The sequence below is a fragment of the Bos taurus genome, chromosome 2, assembly GCF_002263795.3.
Source record: "Bos taurus isolate L1 Dominette 01449 registration number 42190680 breed Hereford chromosome 2, ARS-UCD2.0, whole genome shotgun sequence".
Classification (NCBI taxonomy): Eukaryota; Metazoa; Chordata; class Mammalia; order Artiodactyla; family Bovidae; genus Bos; species Bos taurus.
The window spans coordinates 43,470,187-43,496,615 of NC_037329.1; the positions used below are offsets into that span (position 1 = coordinate 43,470,187).

Below are 26,429 nucleotides of genomic sequence, written 5' to 3' on the forward strand. Positions count from 1 at the left end.
AGTCGGAAACGCAGTCTGATTGGACAGCAGGGAAGCCTGTCAGCCTACTGGCCCCGCTGATCCCGCCCCATAGCGCAGGGCAGCCTTTAACCTTTGGCCCCAGTGGGCGCCAGCCACTCAGATCGCTTTTTGTTGGTATGTGTAGCGGCAGTGGCCGCCGGCGGAGCAGTCTGAGCCCGACGATGAGGCCGGGGACGGGAGCCGAGCGTGGAGGCCTCATGGTGAGTGAAATGGAGAACCATCCTCCCTCGCGGGGTCTCGGGGACGGGGAGCGGAGATTGTCCGGCTCAAGCCTCTGCTCCAGCTCTTGGGTCTCTGCTGACGGCTTCCTGAGGAGACGGCCCTCGGTAAGGGAGCGGTGGGGCAGGGGGAAAGCGGCACAATGAAAAACGGAATCAGAGAGACAGGAAGCATTCTCCAAAAGGAGAAGAAGATCAGAGTGGACGAAGGAAGAGCTCGAGATGCTGGGATTTGTTCCGAGGGAGAGAAATGGAGAGCGGGGATGCACAAAGGAAAGGAAGTGGGACCCTGGAAGTTTTCAGTAGGTTCGGCCTAGGCAGATGCGCGGTGGAGGTGCTGGGCCCTGGGCGGGGTGAGCGTTTTGGAGAGGTAGGCTGGGTTAAGCAGGGAGGGGGAGGCGGAGACGGAGACTTTTTCCGTAGACTTTGTTAACAGAGTCTGCCAGAATCTTAACTAATAGTAGTGGTGTTCGCAGCGGGGGGATCGCTGGGAGAATTGTCAGCAGATAACTACCTGGTTTTACGACCTGGAACAATGGACACGTAAAGAAAGGAGTTGTCTTATAAAAAGCGCATTAAGGTGCCTAAATTAGTTGTTTACGTTTAGTGTTCGTAAATAACAGAGCTTAGTCTTTGGGGGGGGGGTATTTTTTTGCATAAGTTATTTTAGCTGTGTTAGAGATTCTATTAGGAAATAATATATTTGTTAGGAGTGAAATGTCCCCGGGTACCGACGCTGTCTTTTATAAGACCAGCCCTCATCTCAGTTAATTGGGTAAATTTTCAGCGTTCTAAAGCTTAAAATCAGCTTAGAAATGAACTTGATAATGTGACGTTATAAAATAAACATAGTTGGCTATCTTATATCTGTGAAGTAGGACAAAGTTGTGGTTTTCACCGTAACAGTTAAGCTGGCCTTCACATGCATTTCCTCCCAGTTTAGCAAGCCAACTGGCAATTGATTAAATCAGCATGCTCTTTAAAAAAACTATGAATTAGGTGTCCGGTACTGATTTTAATTTTTCCATTTTCTGAAATTTAGTCAAGTTCAAGCTTATAAACACTGGTGTAATTCTTTTATTTAAGAGAAGAAAGTATAAGTAATTGAGTCGAACATTAGCCAAATATTATGTCATGCACAAAACTGATTTGTAGGAATCAAATTTTTGAGAAGCATTTATTGAAACTTGGCAAATTTTTAAATTGTCCCTCTTTTTCAGATGGGGCATCCTGGCATGCATTATGCCCCAATGGGAATGCATCCTATGGGTCAGAGAGCGAATATGCCTCCTGTACCTCATGGAATGATGCCACAAATGATGCCCCCAATGGGAGGACCACCAATGGGACAAGTAAGAATGTTTTGTTTTGTATTTATTTGTTTACTTTTGCCTGTGGTATTCTTATGTCAAAGAATTTAAAAATCTGGGTCAATACTTGCAGCTGTTTGTTTCATTTTATGTCAAAATAATGTTTTAAGTAAGTGAAATGTTGAATAATCACAACACTAACCAAATTTTGATTGTATTGAAAAGTCTTCTGTATAAGAGGTTTGTTTTCTGCAGTAACAAAGCTGAGTTGTTTGTATTTTATATTTTTAATTTAAAAGTAGCAATGTATAGCTAAGCTTTTGAGTTTAATGGCTTTACTCCCCCCAAGAATGTCAACTGAAGTAATTTGCTATGTCAATACAATTTATGTCGGTGGACGTTGTACATGCATAGACTCTGAAAACAGCAATTGTTTAGGCCTTTGACTTGGAATGAATTTTATTTCTGAAATAGCTTCCTGTCGTGTGTGGATGTGTGTGGTGGGGGTGGATGTGGGAAGATTGTACTCTGATTTGGTTCTTCATAGGATGGTGCCAAATAGGTAGATTATTTTCCACTTACACTAGTTTGTTTTTTTGTTTTCTTAAATGCTTATGGCTTCTGCACTCCTGGTTTTGAGCTAGCTATCCCTTCCATCTCCAGCATAAATTGTAAACAGACATTTTGTGGGAGTGATTTGGACCAAAAGGTTTTAATGCTGACTCAATGAATTCAGTAAACTGAATTCCTAGAAAAACAGTGAAGAAAGGTAACAGGTTTGGTTACCGTAAATAATTTTATGCCCCCTGTTAGGTTCTGTAATACACATATCCTTTGGTGGCTGGGTTCTTTCCATTTAGTATCTAGATAAATCATCAACTGTTTAGGCTAACAATATTTGGAAAGCCAGTCAATTAGGTATGAGCTTTCTGCCAGTTGGGGGCATCATTTGCTTTGATAATCATTTAAACCTTGATGGTTTGAGTTAAATTGGTGAAATTGCAGTGGAGAAAGGAGCTCATTCTGTGTCTTTTTATTTTTTTAACTCAAGAGTAGAAGGACTTAATGTCAAGTGGTTTTATCCTCTTTTTTATTTGGAATATAGCCCTTAATTTTGTTATAAAAGGCACCAGGCCCAAAAGGATTCTACTTATAGGAGTTCTTTAAATAAAAGAACTATTTGTTACTTTTAAAACACAAGTTTTAAAACTCCCTAGGTGATGGAGAAACAACTCTGATTCCTCTTCTGTTTCATTCCATCTCTAAACAGCAAGGAGCTCTTCTTGTTTTCTTAGTAGAGCTGCTCTAACTAGATAATGAGCTTTAAAAAAATATTTACTCTTTAAATGCTCTGGTTCTTATTTAAAATTAGTTTCTTTCCACAGAAAGATAAAATAAAACAATTTGCTACTGCCAGATGCTTCTCTCTTTTCTGGGGCCTTCTGTTTCCATTGGGCCAATCAAGGTAAGTTTTGCAAGGGATTGACCTGCTTACCCTTGCTGTATTGGTGCTATTGCACTACCAAAACCAAGATACCAGCTAGTCATTTCAAGTAACATGCAGATATGATTTTATTTTTTAAGTATTCATGTATCTCATTGACATAAGCTGGTCACAGTTTGCTTTACGGCCCTTTCTCTTTACTTTATAGTGACCATTTTCCTAGTAAGGTTATTTGCTACTTGGTACACGTTCATTCAGATACTTTTACCTTGTGGTTTTTTCTACATTTTTCCTAGCCCAGGATATGCCCTTTAAGCTTACCCTGACTATTTAGCTGTGTAAAAGTCTGTCTCTGTTGGCTCCTTTTAAGATAATAATTGAATGACTTAAGAGTCCAGCTTTGAGGAAATCAAGAGAATCTCTTTTTTTTCCCCCCCTTAAATTAGATTATTCCCTTTTTTCCCTTTTAGTATCTAACAAATATGGAGCCCAAATCTTGGTAAAACAGATGCTTTTTTTAGGTGTTATAGCAGACTGAGAGGGTATGAATAATATAACCATGTATCCAGGAATCTAATTTAAAGCCCTATAAAAAGCTACATTAAAATAAATTGATAATTCTCAAACTTGATCTTTCTTTCAGCATCATGTCTTCTTTCTACCCAACCTCAGAAGTGTTAGTGCGCAGTAAGTGGTCAGAAGATAATGAGAAGCAGGGTGCCTATATAGTTGACTGCAGTGACACAAAGTTGGTAGGGTTCTGCCATCTAATTTTAAAAAGTTAATTCACAGATTCTTTAGACTTTGCAACTGAAGGTTATGGAACCTTCATGTATATTGTCTAGTTCACATTAAGATCTCATTCTGGGGCCAGCTGAGGACTATAATTGGTGGCAGTCTTACTTGCTAAATGATTGTGGTATTTGGAATGCTATTGAACGTGACATGAAATTTTAAAAACTTGTTTGTAAAATAATATGCAGACTGAACTTAACAGTCTACATTAGTCAGAGTTTGTATTTTTTGAAATTAGAGCAAATGATTTTGATTAAAGGAGTAGTTATGTTTTTATTTGTTTTAATTCAGAAGATAACCTAGAATGCCCTTTTTAGAATTCAGACTTAATCTGTTAGTAGTAATAAGCATTTGGAAATTATCAAATAGGGCTTAATAATACTCTTTGAAGTTTATCCTGTAAGTTAAACTTACCTTTCTCATTGTACAGTAGCTTCAGATGGGAAAGTTTTGCTTCTACTTCTGTAGAATTATAGGATCTTACAGTTGGAAGGGACCTTACAAGTTGTATAAATGTTATTTCCAGTAAGAGATTGTATTAAGATATGTATGAAGCTGTCTTCTTTCTCCATGTGTATTGTAAATAATGTTTTGCTTTAAAATATTTTCACATCTTAGTCTTCTGTTGTCTTTTCTACAACATAAACTGTCCTTATACAGGTGATTTTGTCTTCACTTAAGCCCAAGAGAGTCGTCTTCCCTATCTTTTTTCCCCTTTCTTTAATTCTTAATTTTTCTCTTCTTTTAATGAGAAGATGAGAGTAAAAGAATTAAGGTCCCTTTCAGCTCTAACAGCCTATGATTCAATTTTGATAAGGATAGATGATACATATAAAATTTTATGGGTTGATATATAAGAAATTCTTTTAGTAATGCCTCCCTAATTCTAGTTATTCCGTATTTTTTCTTTTTGCTTTTGTTCGTTAAATTGATAAATGAATAATTCCTCTTTAAGTTCGTTTTCTTGTTCTCGTATTGAATAAGGCAGGTTTTTATAGACCTTATTTCTATTCCTGTTGTTATCTGAGCTGCATCATGCCTTGGATATCATTATAACTTTTTAGCTAGTTTTCTTGCTTCAAGCTTGTCCCCTCAAAAACTTTTTAGATTTCAGTGAGTTATTTTCTTGCCCTAGAACTTTCATTGTTTTCCTGTGCCTATAGCTTAACATCTACTTTCCACAACTTAACTTTCAGTGATCTCCTGTTGTATAATTCAAAGCATGATTCTGAGCTGCATGCCTTTGCATTCCCTAATATGAATTTGGACTGGTCTTCTCATGGTATTTTGATTATATTATTTCACGACTAAGCTTGTGTTTTTCTTGCTCTCCTGCCCCCAGCTCATTACCATTGTGAACTTTACTTTATTTACCTAAATTCTCCCATTTCAAGTCCTGCCTTCTCCAAGAGGTCCTCAGCAATAAATTTGCCCAGCATACATCTCCCCTTCAGATTATCAAAATAAAATCCTATGTAATCTTCCCATAACTCTTACTATTTCACTTATTCTAACCTTGTTTTATTATGGTTTTACTTGCTTTGTCTTTTCAATGAGTAATAGATTGTAAGCTCTTAGAGGGCAGAGGCTGTGATCTGAACTTTTAAGAAGTCTATAGTGCTGAGCACAGTTCTTGGCACATCATGGGTGCTCAGTAAATTACTTGTTGAATGAATGAAGCAAACACAGATACTCTTTCCTACAATGTAAGCCTGTAGATTAGTCAGTTACATGTAACTGTTTTCAGTAGTTACTTATGACTTTACATTGTTACCACTTATTTTTAGAGTCTGCCTTTACTGTTGATTTTTCATTTGACAAAAATGAAAGATCAATAAGATGCAATACATAAGTAATTTTTGTTTGGTGAATAAAATTAAAGAAGTTACTTCCATTTACTTTAAATTACAGGCAAGTGTATTTCTGTCTGTATGACTTCATTGGTGATCATCTCTTTAAGTTTTACCACATATTTTTCCATACCCTAGGGAGAAATGATTTGAAATATAGGCCTTCCAGAAAAATCCAGTATATTGGTATCTTAGATTGATCTGACTATGACTAACGTTATAAGTTGATTTGTTGTTGCTTTTAAGTTATTGTTATTTTGGGGTGTTCACAAAGTCCTTCCTGTGTAATTGGACATTAGCCAGTGACAAAGAGATTTTTTTTTTTAGGTTGTCTACTTACAGACTGTTGAATCTGGGTAACTTTCTTTATGCATTTATATTACCCAGGTGAGTACATTTTAAAAAATAGATTGACCCATACCTAACATGTTGGTATAACTTTAGGCCTATGAATACAGTGAGATTTTGATAGGTTTTAGTTCCATTGTTTTTACATAGCAACTTATTTAAGTCTGAATTCATTCAAAAACTTCAGCTAGAGTAGTATTTCTAAGGATTACTTGGAGAGATGTTAAGGAGACTATGTCATTTTGAAAGAATGAACTGTACCCCTTTGCCCCTCTGAGATTCACAGGGTGCAGTATTTTCTAAAGATGTCAAGTTTTGCTGAAGCCTTTTAAAACTTTTTACCTAGTGTGTTCAGTTTTATTTGGCCATCTTTCCCTCCCCCACTTCTGCAGTTTCCATTACTGCCCCCTTTGTCTGTTTATTTTGCTTTGTCTATCACATTGCATAGAATTAACATTGCCTGAAATTTAACATTTTGTGAGAAATGGTAGGTTGGGAACACTTACCCATTTAGTTTGCTTTTTAGGAGAAAAGGGCATATTAACACACATAAACGTATGTGTGTGTGTTAGTCCCTCAGTCGTTCCTGAATCTCTGCGACCCCATGGACTGACTGTAGCCTGCCAGGCTGCTCTGTCCTTGGAGTTCTCCAGGCAAGAATACTGGAGTGGATTACCATTCCCTTCTCCAGGGTATCTTCCCAACCCAGGGATTGAACCCAGGTCTCCTGCGTTGCAGGTGGAATCTTTACCCTCTAAGCTCCCAAGGAAGCCCAGGGCAACATTGAAATTAGTAAGTAGTAACACACATAAATGTAACAGCTTGTAAAATGCAACAAATGTATTCATTAATGGTGGGATCAAAAAGGAAAGTGAATAAAAGGACTTCCCTGGTGGTCCAGTATAGTTAGTGCGTGCTTTCACTGCAGGGGTAGGGGTACAGGTTCCACCCCTGGTGGAGGAACTGAGATCCTGCATACCATTACAAGGCACGATCCAAAATAAAGGAAAAAGGAAAGAACAGATTGCAACAGGCTAACTTGTTGGGTTTTAATTGGATTTATTAGAAATTTTGATGGCATTACTTCTGGTCATTATGAAGTAGTATATCAGTAGATAGTACAGATTTGGCACATATATATGTACACACAGCTATGTACTAGTATACTAGAGTTTTTGTAGAAATAATTGGCCTAAGTTGTAAAGGTTTATAAGTAGGAATCTGTGGATATACAATGTCTCATAAAGTTGTCGTTGGTCTTGCATTCTTATTTCCTGTATCCATACCTTCATGTTTCCATTGTCAGAGACACTAAGCCTCTTCTTGACTATGGATCAGGACAAAGACGAATGCTGTATGTGTACCCTGCACTCAGGGAACTTAAGGAATTACTCAGATGCCTGGCCAAACTGGGTTTTCTCATCTTTCAAATGCTGATTGGATTGTCATGATAGTTGTAGATATCTGGATATTTATTGAAGATGACTTTTTTATTTGCTTTTTTCTCCCTAGTCAAGTAATCATGTTTCTTCTGCTTATTAAAAAAGGTTCGTTGTAGTTAGTGATCACTAAATACGTGATATTTTGCATGTCGGGCTTGAAAGAAAATCAGCTTCTTTTTTAATAATCCACTGCACAAGGACTAAACATGCCAGCAAGTGAGAACTGAGTTGAAATGTATGTAGTTTGCTTTATCTTAGGATTTTTTTTTTTTTTAACAAAATTTTCATCTCAGTTATCTTAGATTTATTTTTAAAACAATTTTCATAATTCGCTCCTAAATCTGTTTGGGCTAAGACTTTCTAAATTTTAATTAACGAATGAGCATTAAGTTTATGTTTGAAAACATGGGCTTGGTATACTTTATTTGGTCCTCAGGTATCAAGAAAGTTGTTAATTCTCAGAAAGATGATTTTTTAGTAGTTTTAAGATTATTGCATATTTTTTATCATATTTTTGTTAAATAAAACGGACAGTTACTGTTTCTTTTGCAGATGTAAGGACTAATCATAAAGTTGTCTACTACAAGTGTTTGGAGTCTCTGCTATATCTGTGTAATTAAGTTTCATGTAAACAAATATAAAGATTTAGCTAGATGCAATATTAAATCTAGTTTAAAGCATTTGGAGTAGTAGTAGTCTTATGTCCCTCTTTGCTTGTGTCCTAGAGGACTTGAATCCAGAAAGAGGCTTAGTTGACTTTCTAGAGTAAGTTTTATAGAATCTTTTAATTGTGTGTGACATGAAACACCACAATTTGTGTGTGTGTCCCCAGTATGTTTAGAGCTTTTTAAAAACTAAAAGTTCAAAAAAAAAAAAACAAAACTAAAAGTTCATTTTTATTCAGGTCCTTTTTAAGTTTTTGTGTCGTGTATATTTTCCGTACCTTCATATAAGAAGTTTGGGGTTTAACCAGAGACAGTGGACTAAATATTTTAAAATCCTTACTTGCCCTTTTTTCGTATAGTTTTGTAAGGTTTCAGTGAGTAGAACTGATACCTAATCTGTGTTAAAATCATAATTTTTATCACCATGTTTGTATATAACTGATTTATATGCCCTATTGAATTTGATCCAACCAGACTAAAAAGTGGATTGGCTAGATGAATGTCCAATTTTAGAGAGGAATAATAAGGATTAGAGAGCTGAGTGACTTGTAAAGTGACACTGAGGAGCCAGCACTAAATGTGATCCTTAATCTAGGATTGACTTCTTGTTACTTGTTTTGATTCCTACTGAAAGTGATGGTTTTACAGTATTACTAGATGTCTTTAAAGAACTGAAGGTCCTATCTAACAGATAGCTAGGGAATAAAGAAGGGGCAACATGAGGGATACTTTATGAGTTGGAGAGCAGTTGTAATAAAACAGCTTTCATTTATTGAGTGCTGCTTTAAGTGCCTGTGTGTATTCATGTATTATTCCCTTTAATTCCTACAACAATCCTATCAGACGAGTACTATTTTTCTTCATATTGTGGGTGAAGAAATCGAGGTTTAAGGAAAGTTGCCCAGGGCTACACAACTGGGGTAGGAATTCTGGCAGTCTGATTCCAGAGTATACTTAATAGCTGTACTAGGCTGCTTCCTTGTATTGCTGTTTGAGATTATGCCATTACATTACACCTTAGAATTCGAAGGAATAGTGTTTTACTTCAGTGATTCTAAAGTCTCCAGGTTAAAAGAATTTAGCAAACTAATAATGACTACTGGAAGTTGACTTATTAAATGGAAGATTTTACTCCATGTGGAAGCGGTTTTGCAATTATTGTCTATTTTTTTGTTTAAATGTTATATCAGAAAGTGACAGATGTCTGGAGTTTATGTATAACTGTAGATGAAGAGGAAGTAAATGATTGTCCCAGAATGCAGCCACTTATTTTGGGTTGTTAAGAATATGCTTTAAACAGGTATTTCTATTTATTTCCAATTGAATGAACATTTAGTTACATTCAAAGATGTAGTTTTCACATTTATTCACAACTTAATATTTTGCATTCATATATTTGTATGTAAGGTAAGTTAGTGGTAAAGAGATCAGCCCTGGGTGTTTTTTGGAGGGAATGATGCTAAAGCTGAAGCTCCAGTACTTTGGCCACCTCATGCGAAGAGTTGACTCACTGGAAAAGACTCTGCTGCTGGGAGGGACTGGGGGCAGGAGGAGAAGGGGACAACAGAGGATGAGATGGCTGGATGGCATCACTGACTTGATGGACGTGAGTTTGAGTGAACTCTGGGAGTTGGTGATGGACAGGGAAGCCTGGCATGCTGCGATTGATGGGGTCGCAAAGAGTCGGACACGACTGAGCGACTGAACTGAACTGAAGTTAGTAGTGTAGGAAATAGTTGTCTTTAAATACTATACTTACTAGGCTCTGTAGAGTGTGTTGTAGAATTAACTTTAGCACATTTAAAAGGAACCAAGTATAAAGGCGAGACTCAAACTATCAGTTTCCTGCTACAAGGGGAGCAAGAGTGGTTTTTTAAAAGTCAACCAAATCCAAGAGTTAATATTTAGACAAAAAATAAGTTAGGTTGTGTGATTTCTTTCCAACAGGAGAAACTTCAGGAAATAATTATGAAGAAAAGAAAATCTGAGGTGCCAACATGAAGATGTGCACTTATGTTTTCGTATCATAATAAAATTGGGCTAATTTACATTTGTGTAACTAATTTGCTATAGCATTAACAGGATTGCTTTTATTACTGAAATTTTTTAAAAATTAAAGTATCTAGAGTGATCAATGAATCATGCTTGTTTTTGTCTAACATGAGAAATTTTCTAAACTAGGATACTAAGAATGACTGAGTGGATTGTGTGGTGCTTCCTAGTTTTTACTCATTTTTTAATTTTCTGCAAATGGATGATTCTTCTGAGAATTTTCAAGAGATTTTCTTGATTTAACTTTTATCATTAAAAAAATAGAAACAAACATGACACAAATCATTGCCTACTTTGAAAAAGCATATCAAGTTGTGTATGAGTTATTTTTTTTAAGGTGCCAAAGTGTCCATTATATTTAGATGCTTAATATTTTAGGCAATTTAGTTTATATCTCACGTATGCCTTTCACCCTTCTCATTCTGTCTTTGTCTCCTAACAACTAAAAATTCTTAATTATAGCACTTAGTATATTTGCTAAAGTAGCTTAAGTAGAAATTTGTGAAGCTCTACAGGGTCATTTGTAATTTTATAGTGTGCTTCTCAGGAAGCTTAGTGTAAGCTACCACTTTGAAGCTTTAAGAGGATCTGGCTTATGGAATTTGTTGTGGCATTATTGCAGCAACTGTGCAAGAATTGTTCCCCTTAACCATTTTGAATGAACATCCTGTCTTCGTTGAACTTAAGATCTCATTATTGATGAGAAATTCCATTATATTGTGTTGGCCAGAGTTTGTTTGGATTTTTGGAAAAATCCAAACTCTTTGGCCAACAGAATATTACATGCCTTGAGTGAGAAAAAACAAACTTAAATGAGAAGTCTGTGGATAAAGTTAGGATGCCAGAGGGCTGTTCCCTGCCTGTGAAGCAAGAGGTAATCTGCTGTGTAAAAAGGAACAGGAAAGCAACTCAAATGTCTCGACTTTGCTAATTGGGCAAAGGGAAAGGCAAAAAGTCACTTCTGAGGATTTAAACCACAAGCCAGTTCTGTCATAAGCTTGCAGCCTAGATTCCCATTACCATTGTGGTGTTAAAACAAATAAGTAACTTAGAAAAATTTAATGATCTCAGATTGATGATGCTGCCAAATGAATGGCGTCAGTCAACACAAATCCTCCAAAAGAATTCAGCTTCAGTCAGGTTGACACATGCATCTCCATAGTAGGTGTATCTTAGAATTAATGCAAAGTAGAAATCATAGTAGTTCCACAAAATAGATTTTTCAGACTTCGAGAAACAAGCTTTTCTATGATGTGCAAGTCTCTGGAGGAGCTCTTAATTTTATCAGATTATTGTAATAGTTTTTCATGTGAAACAGTACTTTGCTTATTTATATTTTTGTCCCTTGGTTTCAAGTTAATAACATCACAGTTTAGCTTTAGAGTTAAATTAATGATCTGTTTACTTTTAGAGGGCTTCTCAGGTGGTTCTAGTGATAAAGAACCCACCTGCCAATGCAAGAGAGATGCAAGTTGGATGCCAGAGTTGGGGAAGATTCCCTAGAGAAGGAAATGGCAACCCAGTCCAGTGTTCTTGCCTGATACTCAGTTGTACATAATTTAAGAATCTTACCAGTGTTTGTTAATGTACAGAGATTCAGAGGGAGAATTTAACTTTTTATTTGACATTAAATTTCATCATGTAACCAGTAGCACGACTACTAATCTATAAAGGCAAATTTTTGAGATGTTTTAAAATCTGAAGTGTGGGAAGAAGAACAATTGAGAGAACTCTGTCAAATTTCTCTTCAGATATTGTTTGCTATCTCATTGACCTGGTCTCTAGTAAAACTTTTGTTATATGTAAGCCCTTTTGTGCTTTGTTTTAAGATGGGCTTTGATCACGGTGTCTTAATGAAGTAGAGTATTTCAGTTTGCAATTAAATTTATTTGTATAGTTGTTTGTACTGCTGTCATGTGGAAATACACTATTGCATGATGGAGATTTTATCCCACTTTTAAAATGTCTTCAATCCTTTTTTAAGAAGTAAAATTAGGACAGAATTCTTTCAGTTTGGTTGTTTAATTTTAAAGACATCATTCCAGAAGGTTTGAAAAGTAGAATGAGAAATAACCCGTATTATCATTTCTGGTAAATTTTATTCCAGATTTTATGGTATGTACATCTGTGTTTGAAAATTTTAATCCTAGTTTATACACTGTTTTGATTATGACTTTTTCCTCTTAACATGGAGTTGTAAGCGTTTTACATGTTGCCACAAAAGTCTTTGTAGCTACAATTTTGATATTTGCTTAATGTGGAATTTATTTTTCTTTTAATTGAAGTCTAGTTGATTTACGATACTGTATTAGTTTCAGGCGTACAGTGCAGTGATTTGGTTATATGTATATATGTATATTCTTTTTTTAATTCTTTTTCATTATAGTTTATTACAAGATGTTGAATATAGTTCTCTGGACAGTACAGTAAGTCCTTGCGGTTCATTTTATATATGGTAGTGTGCATCTGTTAATCTCATATTCCCAATTTATCTTTTCCCTTCAGTGTCTTTAATTCTTATGAGAAAAGACTTTGGTTCATTTTTCTCTTAAGTTTTTAAACTTCAGTTTCTCTGTTTGGCTTAGAATCCTACTTTGGGGATGTGTTACTAGCTTTTGATTTTATATACAGACCATTTTAATAGCAGGCCATTTCTCTCTGTTGTCCGCTGTGCTTCCCCTCATAATTTGTTACTTAATTCTTTAAGAATTCAAACATACTTTGCTGTTAGCCTAAAGCAGAATTAATTGTGAGGGTGTATCTGTTGAAGGAAGGAGAAAAAACCTAGTTCTGTTAGTCATGGGGTTGTAGAGGCTCGTCAATAATTTGTTTTGAAATTCTGTACTTTAAAAAAAGAAAACATTAGGCACATGCTTTCTGTCAAGTTCTTGTTTAGTGATGTTTAAACAATTTATTGAATGTTTTGAGGACTAAAAAGGCCTTTTCTGTTAAATTTTTTCATCCATAAATACCATGCAACTTCATTTTAATGATACTTAGCCTGGTTTTGCATCATTAGTTGACTGACTTTCACAAGTAATAAACATCAATGTTTGAGTATTCTCCTCTACTTTCAGTAGGCTTTATATGTTCCTGTTGACCAATATTCTTCTTTTTTGTTTTTCCTATTTTTTAGATTGTTCATTTAATTTGAAACTGCTGAATAAGTGGTTACCTTGTTCCAGTACCTGTGATTGTTTTATATAATTTTATCTCTCTTCATGTTTTCCTTACATTTGTTCATATTAAAATTATGGTGTGAGATTGTACTAAATATGTGACAAATCCTTTGGAAATTTGTGTCAATTTTTGTGATTTTTATTCATAGTTAGTAGTGAAGATTCATTCATAGGTTTGGATGACAATCATTGGTAGATGAGATTAAGCCACCAAGCTAATTCTTTCTTCAGATATGCATGTGTATATGTGCTTTAAGTTTTTCTTTATAGATTTGAGTTTGAAAAGTCTATTACTTATGTATTTGTTTAAAGTCAGTGAGTTATAAGCACCTTTCACTTAGAGATTTTTAAAAGACCAGATGAATATGAAAATTATTTAATACAGATATTAAAAAACAAAGGTGCAAAACACTGAAAAAAAATTTTGCCTTGCTCCAAAGAAGGGTGAAAAACGTTGATTTTGAGTTAAAAGGAAATTAATATTCTTAAATTTTAGGTTACAAGTAACACATAATCTAAACTTTTATATGTACTTGTTAATTATGATGACACACACATAAATAGATTGTTAATAAAATAACTTCATTCATTCAACAAGCACTTACTAAGCATGCTATTCATACAGTATAGTATTCATTGGGTTTTAATCTTAAATTGTACACAGTTGCTTTAATAACCAGATAGATTCTTAAAATCTTACTAGGTGCTTGGGTCTTACATAGTAATCGTTTTTTACTTTTGTTCTAGATGCCTGGAATGATGTCTTCAGTAATGCCTGGAATGATGATGTCTCATATGTCTCAGGCTTCCATGCAGCCTGCCTTACCGGTAATCTTGTCAAAATAACTTTTTGTGTGATGTTTTGATTTCTTTTTGAAACAGCAGATATATTTTGTAGGCATTCATGTTAGTCATTTAAACGCCTCCCGAGTACAATAAGATGGGAATTAAAAGGACTCTAAGTTTTTAGATTCCAGGCATTTACATTTTTCCTATATTTATAATAGATATACATCCTTAGTTATAATACATTAAGCAAGTCTAGAATTCTGAAAAGCATGATTTGTTAGCTAGAAGCAATTAATTGCTCTGCTGCTGCTGCTAAGTCGCTTCAGTCGTGTCCAACTCTGTGTGACCCCATAGACGGCAGCCCATCAGGCTCCTCCGTCCATGGGATTTTCCAGGCAAGAGTACTGGAGTAGGGTGCCATCGCCTTCTCCGATTTAATTGCTCTAGTAGCAGTCTAATCTTAAACAGTAGGCATATGCTTTACTGAGTGCTGATTAAAAGTTGATGTGATGTGATTTAATACTGGATCCTAAATTTAGAAATCAGATTTCATTTGAAATCCACAATTCATGAGACTTCAGCTATGGCACATTACTTAGAAAATTCTTGAATAATTTTATCACCCTATTAGACAGTATTAGATAGTATAGCAATATAGAAATCATTATGATATTAAAATTAGTGTGACTTATTTATTGGTTAGTTTTAATGAACAGATGTGGCATACTCCACTGGGATAGTAAATTTGCAGTGACTTCTCCAAAACCCCTAGGGGCAGATACATTTCAAAGTTTGTTTTTAATATTGTAGTACACTGCATATAGTATGTAATAATTATGTATAAATTGCCCACAGGGTCTTGGCCAGTGCCCTTTAATTTCTAACACATATTTCTAAATCAGAACATAGCGATGTTTATTCTGATGTGGAATAAATAAGACTAAAGAATTCCTATTACTCAGGATAGCTTTGGCCACTGTAATGAGTTTTGATGCCAAACTTAAAAGGTTTTCAGCTTTTTGGATCTTAGAATTGTGGATCTTTTATATAATTGATGATCATATAAATAAAACATTTAAAGTGCTTCAGTAGCTGCAGGTTACTGTTTTGTTTTTAACAATTTATAGCAAGCTTAGGGAACCAAGATCACTAAAACTTAACCAAAATTTTTGAGTCAGTAACTAGAGAATTAATACAGAGAAGGGGTTGATTGACTATGCTTTATGAGGATTGTGTATAAAATACAGTTTGTGCAAAGTAAATGTTACTAACTTCACTTTTTCTTCTTATAGCCAGGAGTAAATAATATGGATGTAGCAGCAGGTATGTATACCATTTATGGTGATATACTAGACTTAATATAGACAGTCACAACTGTCCTTGAATGAGGACTAAAACAATGTCTCTTGGGCATTATAATCAGCTCCCTTTTTTTTTTTTGTATAGCGTTCATAATTAAATCCATAAGAAATTGTCGTAATTTTAGGTATGGGGTTCTGGGACCAGATTTGGTCTACAGGATATACTTTGGCCCATACAATGTTTTTAATTTTTTAATTAGTTGCTAACATTAAAATCTGCAGGCTTATATAAAGTTGAATTTATCATTTTACACAAAGATTGAATTTATTTTAAAGTTGGATGATCTGTACTTTTAATATTTACAGTGGTCCTCAGTACAGTAGATACTCAAATTTGAGTAAAAAATTCTGCTGCTACTGCTAAGTTGCTTCAGTCGTGTCCGACTCTGTGTGACCCCATAGACAGAAGCCCACCAGGCTCCCCCATCCCTGGGATTCTCCAGGCAAGAACACTGGAGTGGGGTGCCATTTCCTTCTCCAATGCATGAAAGTAAAAAGTGAAAATGAAGTCGCTCAGCCATGTCTGACTCTTAGCGACCCCATGGACTGCAGCCTACCAGGCTCCTCCGTCCATGTGATTCTCCAGGCAAGAGTACTGGAGTGGAGTGCCATTGCCTTCTCCAAAAAAATTCTGGTTGAGTCCATATTTGTATTCAGCAAACCTTGTGGAATGGGATAGGGACTACATACTTCAGATATCAAGCATGCACTCTCAGCCTTCTGGACTACTTCAGTCATTTTTTTGGTACCTGCTTGGTCTGTGTAGTTTGTAAGTCCTATGATAATGCATATTTTTTTCCAGCAGGTTACCTATGAGTGTTATAAATAGTATGACTTTAATGTATAATAATAATGCTTCAGTTATACACAAGTAATGTTCCATGTATTCTAGATGGTGTACTTTGTCCCATGATTCTGCCAAAACATTTTTTCTTTTGAACATTATCAGTTGAAACATGTTAAAATGCAGTATGTGGGTTTATATGGGCCATAGTTGATGTTTTTAAGATGTTTCATGGATTTTATCATTTAAGCTATAACTATATTCTGATATACTTTAGAATAGTATTCTAGGTCTATTTAGGTATCTCGAGCTGATTACTATTACCCTAAATAATCCTGAAAAATTACTTAACATTTTCTTTTTAGTTTTTAAATGCTCTGGCTCTCTTACTGTTATTTTCATACTAGCTCCTTTTGATTGCTGTTAGTATCTATGTACTTAGTTTTGTTTTCTTTTTACAGTCATTGTTTGTTTTTTATATACAATTTTAAACTACTTGTTTGTAAAGTTAAAGATTATTTGTATGAACTTTGTAACTAATGTGGATTTCCTTTTATATCTTAAGAGGGCTTTGGTAGTAGTTTAAGATAGTACCATCTAATAGAACTTTCTGAAAGGAAGGAATTGTTCTGTAATCTGTAGTGTCATATATAGCCACATGTAATTATTGAGTATTGAAATGTGGCTAGTGCACAGGAGGAACTGAACATTAAAATTTTACTTAATTTAATTTAAATAGGGATATGTGATAGCCGAAGGATACTATATTATACAGCATGTGTTTTGGAACCTAGATAATTGAAATTGTCATAAACCTAAAGCATAGAGGGCTTCCCTGGTGGCTCAGGCAGTAAAGAATCTGCCTGCAATGCAGGAGACCTGGGTTAGATACCTGGGTTGGGAGGATACCCTAGAGAAGGAAACAGCTACCCAATCCAGTATTCTGGCCTGGAGAATCCATGGACAGAGGAGTCTGGCAGGCTACAGTCCATGGAGTTGCAAAGAATCAGATACAACTGAGTGGCTTGCACTTTAAAGAATAGAATCAGAGGTCTGAAATATTCATTACTATACACATTCATTACTATCAGTAGTATAGCAGAGAAACAGAAATTAGTCAAGATGGGACAGCTATAATAAAAGGAAGAGGAGAAACAAAAGGCAAGCTGTTAGCTTCTCTAACAGCTGTCAAGTGAATTCATAGATTGAAAGTTCAAAGTGCCAGCTTAATTCTGAAAGTGCTTTGCACTATAGATGTTTTATTTTTGTGGGAGAGAGAGCAAGCACATAAGTCATATGGAACAGTCTTAGGATACTTAGTGTGATGGTATGAGGAGAAAAAGTAGTATGAATAAATATTCTAAAACTGTTAACTCAAGGACAGCATGATTTATCACATTGTAATACTCTTCCCCCAATTTTTTTTTTAGGTACAACTTCTGGCGCAGTAAGTACCTTTGGAATATATTTATTTCATTATAATTGTTTACCTGTTACATTGATTCTTATTTCTCTGTATTTTAAATGTTATTTATTATTTACTCTTGGCTGTGCTGAGTCATCTTTGTTGTGCAAGTACTTTTTCTGCTTGCAGCGTGTGAGGACTACTCTCTAGTTGTGGTCCATGGGCTTCTTGTTGTGGTAGCTTCTCTTGTTACAAAGCATGGGTGGAATAGTACTGACTCAGTAGTTGAGATGCACCAGCTTAGTTGCCCCAAAGTGTGTGGAATTTTCCCTGACCAGGGGTCAAAGCTATGTCCCCTGCACTGGCAGGCAGATTCTTAACCACTGGACCACCAGGAAAGACTGATCCTTATTCTGTGAGATCATCTACTCAGTTGAACCCTTTTCCTTTCTTTTCTCTGGCAAAGTTTGAAAAATTGTTTGATTGATTTTAAAAAATAATTTTCCTGGGACTTAATGAGAGATTATTGTTGTTTAGTCACTAAATTGTGTTCAGCTCGTTGCAACCCCATGGACTGCAGTTCGTCAGGGTTCGCTGTCCTCCACTATCTCTCAGAGTTTACTCAAATTCATGTCCACTGAATCAGTGACACTATCTGACCATCTCATCCTCTGCTGTTCCCTTCTCCTTTTGTCCTCAATCTTTCCTAACATCAGGGTCCTTTCCAGTCAGTCGGCTGTTCGCATCAGGTAGACAGAGTATTGGAGCTTAAGCTTCAGCATCACTTCTTCCCATGAATATTAAGGATTGATTTCCTTTAGAAGTGACTAGCGAGAACTCCTTGCAGTCTAAGGGATTCTCAAGACTCTTCTTCAGCACCACAATTTGAAAGCATCAATTCTTCAGGCTCAGCCTTCTTAATGATCCAAGTCTAACATCTGTACATGACTACTGGAAACACCATAGCTTTGACTCTTACCGACCTTTGTTGGCAAAGTGATGTCTGCTTTTTAATACACTGTCTAGGTTTGTCATAGCTTTCCTTCCAAGGAACCAAGCGTCTTAATTTCATGGCTGCAGTCACCATCTGCAGTGATTTTGAAGCCCAAGAAAGTAAAATCTGTCACTGTTTCCACTTTTTCCCTTTCTGTTGGCCATGTAGTGATGGAACCAGATGCCATGATCTTAGTTTTTTGAATGTTGAGTTTTAAGCCAGCTTTTTCGCTCTCCTCTTTCACTTTCATCAAGAGGCTCTTTAGTTCCTCTTCACATTCTGCCATTACGAGTGCAATCATCTGCGTATCTGAGGTTGTTGGTATTACTCCCAGCATTCTTGATTCTAGCTTGAGATTCATACAGTCTGGCATTTCACATGATGTACTCTGCATATAAGGTAAATAAGCAGGGAGACAATATACAGCCTTGTTGTACTCATTCCCAATTTGGAACCAGTCCATTGTTCCATGTCTAACTGTTGCTTCTTGACCTACATACAGGTTCTCAGGAGACAGGTAAGGTGGTCTCTATTCTCATCGCTTTTAAGAATTTTCCACAGTTTGTTGTGGTCCCCACAGTCTAAATCAATGAAGCAGAAGTTGGAGAAGGAAATGGCAACCCACTCCAGTATGCTTGCCAGGAGAATCTCACAGACAGAGGAGCCTGATGGTCCATGGGATCACAAAGAGTTGGATACAACTGAAGCAGCTTAGCACGAGCAGCACATGAAGCAGAAGTAGATATTTTTCTAAAATTTCTTTGCTTTCTCCATGACCGGCGAACCTTGGCAATTTGATCTCTGGTTCCTCTGCCTTTTTTTAACCCAGCTTGTACATCTGGAGTTTCTCGGTTCATGTACTGCTGATGCTTAGCTTGAAGGGGTTTAAGCATTACCTTGCAGGCGTGTGAAATGAGTGCAGTTGTTCATTGGTCTGAATATTCTTTGGTATTGCCTTTCTTTGGGATTGGAATGAAAATTGACCTTTTCCAGAACTGTGGTCACTGCTGAAGTGAAGAAGTGAAGTGAAGTCGCTCAGTCGTGTCCAACTCTTGGCGACCCCATGGACTGTAGCCTACCAGGCTCCTCCATCCATGGGATTTTCCAGGCATTAGTACTGGAGTGGGTTGCCATTTCCTTCTCCAGGGGATCTTCCTGACTCAGGGATCAAACCTGGGTCTCCCACATTGTAGACAGGCGCTTTACTGTCTGAGCCACGGTAAATGTTTGGATTTTAAGTAACTCAGTTGGAATTCTATCACCTCCACTAGCTTTGTTGTAGTGATGCATCTTCAAGCCTACTTGATTTCACACTCCAGGATATCCGGCTTTAGGTGAGTAACCACCTAGATCATCTAGATTTTTTAAATCATCATAGTTACCTGTCTGGGTCAGTAAGACCTTTATATATATATATAGTTGTATTGTGTGTTGTTGCCTCCTTTTAATCTCTTCTGCTTCTGTTAGGTCCTTAACTAGGTCCTTAACCATTTCTGTCCTTCATCGTTCCCATCTAAGAAGGTCTTCTTATCCCTTTCTGCTGTTCTCTGGAACTCTGTGCTCAGTTTGGTATACCTTTACCATTCTTCCTTGCCTTTTACTTCTCTTCTTTCCTCAGCTATTTGTAAAGCCTCCTCAGATAACCACTTTGCCTTCTTGCGTTTATTTTTCATGGGTATGGTTTTGATCACTGCCTCCTAAACAGTGTTACACCTCTGTCCGTAGTTCTTTAGGCATTCTGTCTGTGAGATCTAACGCGTTTAACTATTTGTCACTTCCCTGTAAAATCATAAGGAATTTTATTTAGGTCATATCTGATGGCCTAGTGGTTTTCCCTACTTTCTTCCATTTAAGCCTGAATTTTACAATAAGGAGCTCGTGATTGGAGCCATAGTCAGCTCTAGGTCTTGTTTTTGCTGACTGTGTAGAACTTCTCCATCTTGGACTACAAAAATATAATCACTCTGGTTTTGGTATTAACCATCTGGTGATGTTCGTGTATAGAGTTATTTCCTGGGTTGTTGAAATATTTACTATGACTAGCGTGTTCTCTTGACAAAACTCTTGTTAGCCTTTGCCCTGCTTCATTTTGTACTTCAAGTCCACACTTGCCTGTTATTCTGAGTATCTCTTGACTTTTTATTTTTTCATTCCAATCCCCTATGATGAAAAGGACTTTTTTTTTACAGTATTTCTAGAAGCTGTTCTTTAACCAGTCATCTTCACCTTCTTCAGTATTAGTGGTTGGCACATAGACATGCTGTGATGTTGAATGATTTGCCTTGGAGATGAATGGAGTTGATTCTGTTGTTATTAAGATTATACCCAAATACTGCATTTTGATTCTTTTGTTGACTGTGAGGGCTACTTCATTTCTTCTATGGGATTCTTGCCCACAGTAGTAGATACAGTGGTCATCTGAATTAAATTCAGCCATTGACATCAGTTTTAGTTCACTGATTCGTAAGATGTCAGTGTTCACTCTTGGCCATCTCCTATTTGACCACTTCCAATTTACCTTGATTCATGGACCTAGCATTCCTGTTTCCTATGCTGTATTATTTTTTTTTACAGCATCAGACTTTACTTTCACCACCAGACACATCCACAACTGAGGGTTGTTTTTCACTTTGGCACAGCTGCTTCATTCTTTCTAGAGCTATTTATTTCTCTTCTCCAGTAGCATATTGGACACCTTCTGACATAGGGGGCTCATCTTCCAGTATCATATCATTTTACCTTTTCATACTATTCGTGGGGTTCTCCTGACAAGAATACTGGAGTGATTTGCTGTTCCTCGTTTTGTTAGAACTCTTCACTATGACTTATCAGTGTTGGATAACCCTGCAGGGTATGGCTCATAGCTTTATTGAGTTACCCAATTCCCTTCGCCATGGCTAGGCTTACAATTAGAATGGAAACAGGTAAACAGTAATTGATAATTTTCAATTAAGCATTACATTAGAACATTACTCCTTTGTAAACAAAAACTTGTCTACTTTTGTCGATTACTGTAAATTTGATGTAGATTTTTCCTAATATTTAGTTGTTTAAAATACTTCTTTGCTTGTATCTTCCTTAACACAGAATCAGAAAGACAAAAGTTACTTGATTTTCCTTAGGAAAAGAGAGAATGACATTGCTGTACAGCATTTTTTTTTCCCTCAGTACTTAATTTTAAGATAGTAATATTCTAGTTCTTTTTGCTAATGTTCTGAATGCTCTTTTCTCATACATTTTTCATGGTGTTTAGAAAAATAATGTAAGCCCGAGGCCTCACTTAAAGATGGCTATTTTATGGTTATTGATAATAGCTGTATTTTTTAGCCTCCAAGCATTTTCTGGTGTTTTTTTTCCCCTTAAAACTGTATGAAGTTTATGTGTGTGATCTCATTTAATCAAAACAGTAGTCCTGAGAGGTAGTTGTCATTCTCATATAGTTGAGAAAATTCAGAAGGCTGTGAATTAATTGCAGGTATGGTAAATCTCGGGGGAAAGATGTTTAATTGTGAACTGTATTTAAATATACTAATCTTATATCTTTTTTAAAAGCTTTAAAAGTTGAATGGTTATAAAATATCCACTTGGTATTTTTTCATTTTATGTCTTTTTGGTTTTGACTGATGATAGCGTCTTGTTTTTCCTGCTGATTTAAATAATACGGGCTCACTGGGAGGAAAATGAAGCAGATATAAGTTAAAAAGAAGAAAGTAAATTACCTTAAGTTTCTTTTTCCATGAGGAAACCGCCATGACTAATATTTTGGTTGTTTGAATTGTGTGTCAAACCTTTATTTTTCTCACTTGATTGAAATAGCTTTCTTTGTCATATATTAAACTCTCACATATTCTGACATCTATTTCTGGGTTTTCTTTTTCACTCTGTTTCTAATTCATTATTATACCTTTTCCTGATTATTGTTGTTTAGTCACCCAACTCATGTCTGACTGATGACCCCTGGACTGTAGTCTGTTAGGCTCCTCTGTCTATGGGTTTTCCGAGGCAAGAATACTGGAGTGTTGACAGGCACCAACACAATCCTGTAAAGCAATCATCCTTCAATTACAAGTAAGTTAAAAAAAAAAAAAAAATACTGAATTGGGTTGCCCTTTCCATCTCCAGGGACTCTTAGGATTGAACCTGAGTCTCCTATGTTGGCAGATGGATGGTGTACCACTGAGCCACCAGGGAAACTTAGAGTAGATTTCATATTTAATAAGACAGGTTGTTCATGGTTTCTCTTTTCATTATTTCCTTTGCTGTTTTCAGATATTAGCATGTACATTTCCCTGTTCCCTCCAAAAATAATCTGTAAATACGTAAACAGAGAGATGCTTAAAAGGCAAAACTGTGTTTCATCTGGAATTAAATTTAATTCTTGCATTTTAAGAGAACTAACATTTAATGTTTTTCATTTTAAGTTTTCCTATCCAAAAACAGAATGTATTTATTTTAAAACTTGTTGTTTTTTTATTCTTAGATTTCTGGTACACAAATTTTAGTTACTTGTAGTTTTTTCAGACTGTGGTCATTATTGTTGATCCTTGCAGGCTCCCTCATATTTTTTCCCTTTGTTCTTCATCTTTGGGCTTCCCTGATGGCTCAGCTGGTAAAGAATTTGCCTGCAGTGTGAGACCTGGGTTCGATCCCTGGTTTGGGACGATCCCCTGGAGAAGGGAATGGCTATCCATTCCAGTATTCTGACCTGGAGAATTCCATTGACTGCACAGTCCATGGAGTTGCAAAGAATCGGACATGAATGAGTGACTTTCACTTTCACTTCATCTTTACTCCAGTTTACCCTCCCTAGTAGGTGCTCACTAGGATAGATGTCCTAAGACATGTAAATATTGGGGAAAGCTTATGAAATTTTTTTGTGTTTTCATTAAGTATAATTGACATGAAACATTAGTTTCCGATGTAAATGCAGTGGTTCAGTATGGTACTTGTATACATTTTAAATGATTACTATAAATAAATCTAGTTAAAATATGAGCATTGTTTTTTTTCTTGTGAGGTAGAATTTTAAGACTTACTCTAAGCAACTTTCAAAGACATGAAACAGTATTACTAACTATACTCACCATGCTGTACGTTTTGTCCCCCATGATTTCCTTGTTTTACAGCTAAAAGTTTGTGCATTTTGACCCTCTTCACCCATTTCTCTCACCCGCCAAGCCACCCTCCTCTACGGCAGCCATCAATCTGTTCTCTGTTTCTGTAAACTTGGGTTTTTTGTTTTCTTACAATCTACTTGTAAGTGAGATTATATTAATCTTGTCTTTCTCTCTCTGGCTTATTCCACATAGCCTTCAAGGTCTGTCCATTTTGTTGCAGGTGTGAAGATTTCATTTCATTTTTATGGCTAAATTGTTTTGTGTGTATGTGTATTTTATATATATTTTCTTTATCCATTAATTTATCCATGGACAATTAGATTATTTCCATTTCTTAGCTACTATATATGCTTAAGTGCAATTTTATAAGAAACTTCCATACTGTTTTCCATTGTGGCTATACAGCTTACTTTCCACCAGCAGTATACTGGGGATCCAATTCCTGCACACCCTTGCCAGCATTTGTTATTTCTTGGTTTTTGATAACAGCTATCCTGACAGGTGTGATGTGATATCTCATTATAGTTTTGACTTGTGTTTCTCTGATTAGCGATGTTGAGTATCTAATGTACCTTATGGCCATTTGTATGCCTTTTTCACCCATTCTTTAATTGGATTATTTGCGATTTCTTGCTATTTATTTGTAAGAGTTTCTTATGTATTGTGGCTATCAACCCTGTATCAGTTATATGGTTTACAAACATTTTCTTCCACTCCAAAGATTATTTTTTGCTATTTTCTTTACTGTGCAGAAGCTTTTTTAGTTTGATGTAATCACACTTTCTATTCCAAAACATGAAGAACTAGTTCAAAATTACTTTCAGTTCAGTTCAGTCACTCAGTCGTGTCTGACTCTTTGCGATCCCATGGACTGCAGCACACCAGACTTCCCTGTCCTGGAAGTCTCCAGCTTCCAGAGCTTGCTCAAACTCATGTCCACTGAGTCGGTGATGCCATCCAGCCAACTCATCCTCTGTCATCCCTTTCGTCTCCCGCCTTCAATCTTTCCCAGCATCAGGGTCTTTTCAAATGAGTCACCTCTTCACATCAGGTGGCCAAAGTATTGGAGTTTCAGCTTCAGCACAAGTCCTTCCAGTGAATATTCAGGACTGATTCCCTTTAGGATGGACTGGTTGGATCTCCTTGCAGTTCAAGGGACTCTCAAGAGTCTTCTCCAACACCACAGTTCAAAAGCATCAATTCTTCAGCGCTCAGCTTTCTTTATAGTCCAACTCTCACATCTATACATGATTACTGGAAAAACCGTACATAGCTTTGACTAGACGGACCTGTGTTGGCAAAGTAATGTCTCTTCTTTTTAATATGCTGTCTAGGTTTGTCATAGCTTTTCTTCCAAGGAGTAAGCGTCTTTTAATTTCATGGCTGCAGTCACCATCTATAGTAATTTTGGAGCCCCAAAAGATAAGTCTTTTATTGTTTCCAGTGTTTCTCCGTCTATTTGCCATTGAAATGATGGGACTGGATGCCATGATCTTAAGTTTTTTGAATGTTGAGTTTTAAGCCAGTTTTTCACTCTCTTCTTTGACCTTCATCAAGAGGCTCTTCAGTTCTTCTTGGCTTTCTGCCATAAGAGTGGTATCATCTGCATTTCTGAGGGTATTGATATTTCTCCTGGCAATCTTGATTCCAGGTTGTGCTTCATCCAGCCCAGCATTTCGCATGATGTACCCTGCATATAAGCTAAGTAAGCAAGTGACAGTATACAGCCTTGACATGCTCCTTTCCCAATTTGGAACCAGTCTGTTGTTCCATGTCTTGTTATAAATGTTGCTTCTTGACCTGCATACAGGTTTCTCAGGAGGCAGGTAAGGTGCTCTGGTATTCCTATTTCTTGAAGAATTTTCCAGAGTCAAAGGCTTTCGTGTAATCAATAAAGCAGAAGTAGATGTTTTTCTCAGAGAAGGCAGTGGCACCCTACTCCAGTACTCTTGCCTGGAAAATCCCATGGATGGAGAAGCCTGATGGGCTACAGTCCATGGGGTCGCTAAGAGTCGGACATGACTGAGCGACTCCACTTTCACTTTTCAGTTTCATGCATTGGAGAAGGAAATGGCAACCCACTCCAGTGTTCTTGCCTGGAGAATCCCAGGGACCGGGGAGCCTGATGGCCTGGCGTCTGGAATCACAGAGTCGGACACGACTGAAGCGACTTAGCAGCAGCAGCAGATGTTTTTTCTGGAGTTCTCTTGCTTTTTCGATGATCTAGCAGATGTTGGCAATTTGATCTGTGGTTCCTTTGCCTTTTCTAAATCCAGCTTGAACATCTGAAAGTTAACGGTTCACGTACTGTTGAAGCCTGGCTTGGAGAATTTTGAGCGTTACTTGGCTAGCGTATGAGATAAGTGCAATTGTGCAGTAGTTTGGCATTGCTTTACTTTGGGATTGAAAAGAACACTGACCTTTTCCAGTCCTGTGGCCACTACTGTGTTTTCAAAATTTGCTGGCATATTGAGTGCAGCACTTTTCACAGCATCGTCTTTTAGGATTTGAAATAGCTCAACTGGAATTCCATCACCTCCACTAGCTTTGTTCATAGTGATGCTTCTTAAGGCCCACTTGACTTCACATTCCAGGATGTCTGGCTCTAGGTGAGTGATCACACCATCGTGACTATCTGGGTCGTGAAGATCTTTT

At 36.6% G+C, this 26,429-nt stretch overlaps 1 protein-coding gene across 10 annotated transcripts in view; it reads left to right on the top strand.

Moving 5' to 3' along the window:
• The first annotated feature begins 115 nt into the window (after window positions 1–115).
• Window positions 116–26,429, top strand: part of PRPF40A (pre-mRNA processing factor 40 homolog A) — a 58,580-nt gene continuing 32,266 nt past the window's right edge. For 5 of the 10 annotated variants that reach the window (XM_010802061.3, XM_003585746.6, XM_010802064.3 and 2 more), the window contains exons 1-5: window positions 116–347; window positions 1,460–1,591; window positions 14,072–14,152; window positions 15,406–15,436; window positions 17,689–17,705. In XM_010802061.3, coding sequence (XP_010800363.2) covers window positions 138–347; window positions 1,460–1,591; window positions 14,072–14,152; window positions 15,406–15,436; window positions 17,689–17,705 — 471 coding nt within the window. In that variant the 5' untranslated portion in view covers window positions 116–137. Of the gene's footprint in view, window positions 348–1,459; window positions 1,592–2,934; window positions 3,015–14,071; window positions 14,153–15,405; window positions 15,437–17,688; window positions 17,706–26,429 lie in introns of those variants that run through there. The other 5 variants (XM_010802062.4, XM_002685353.7, XM_010802067.4 and 2 more) reach the window with 2 other exon arrangements.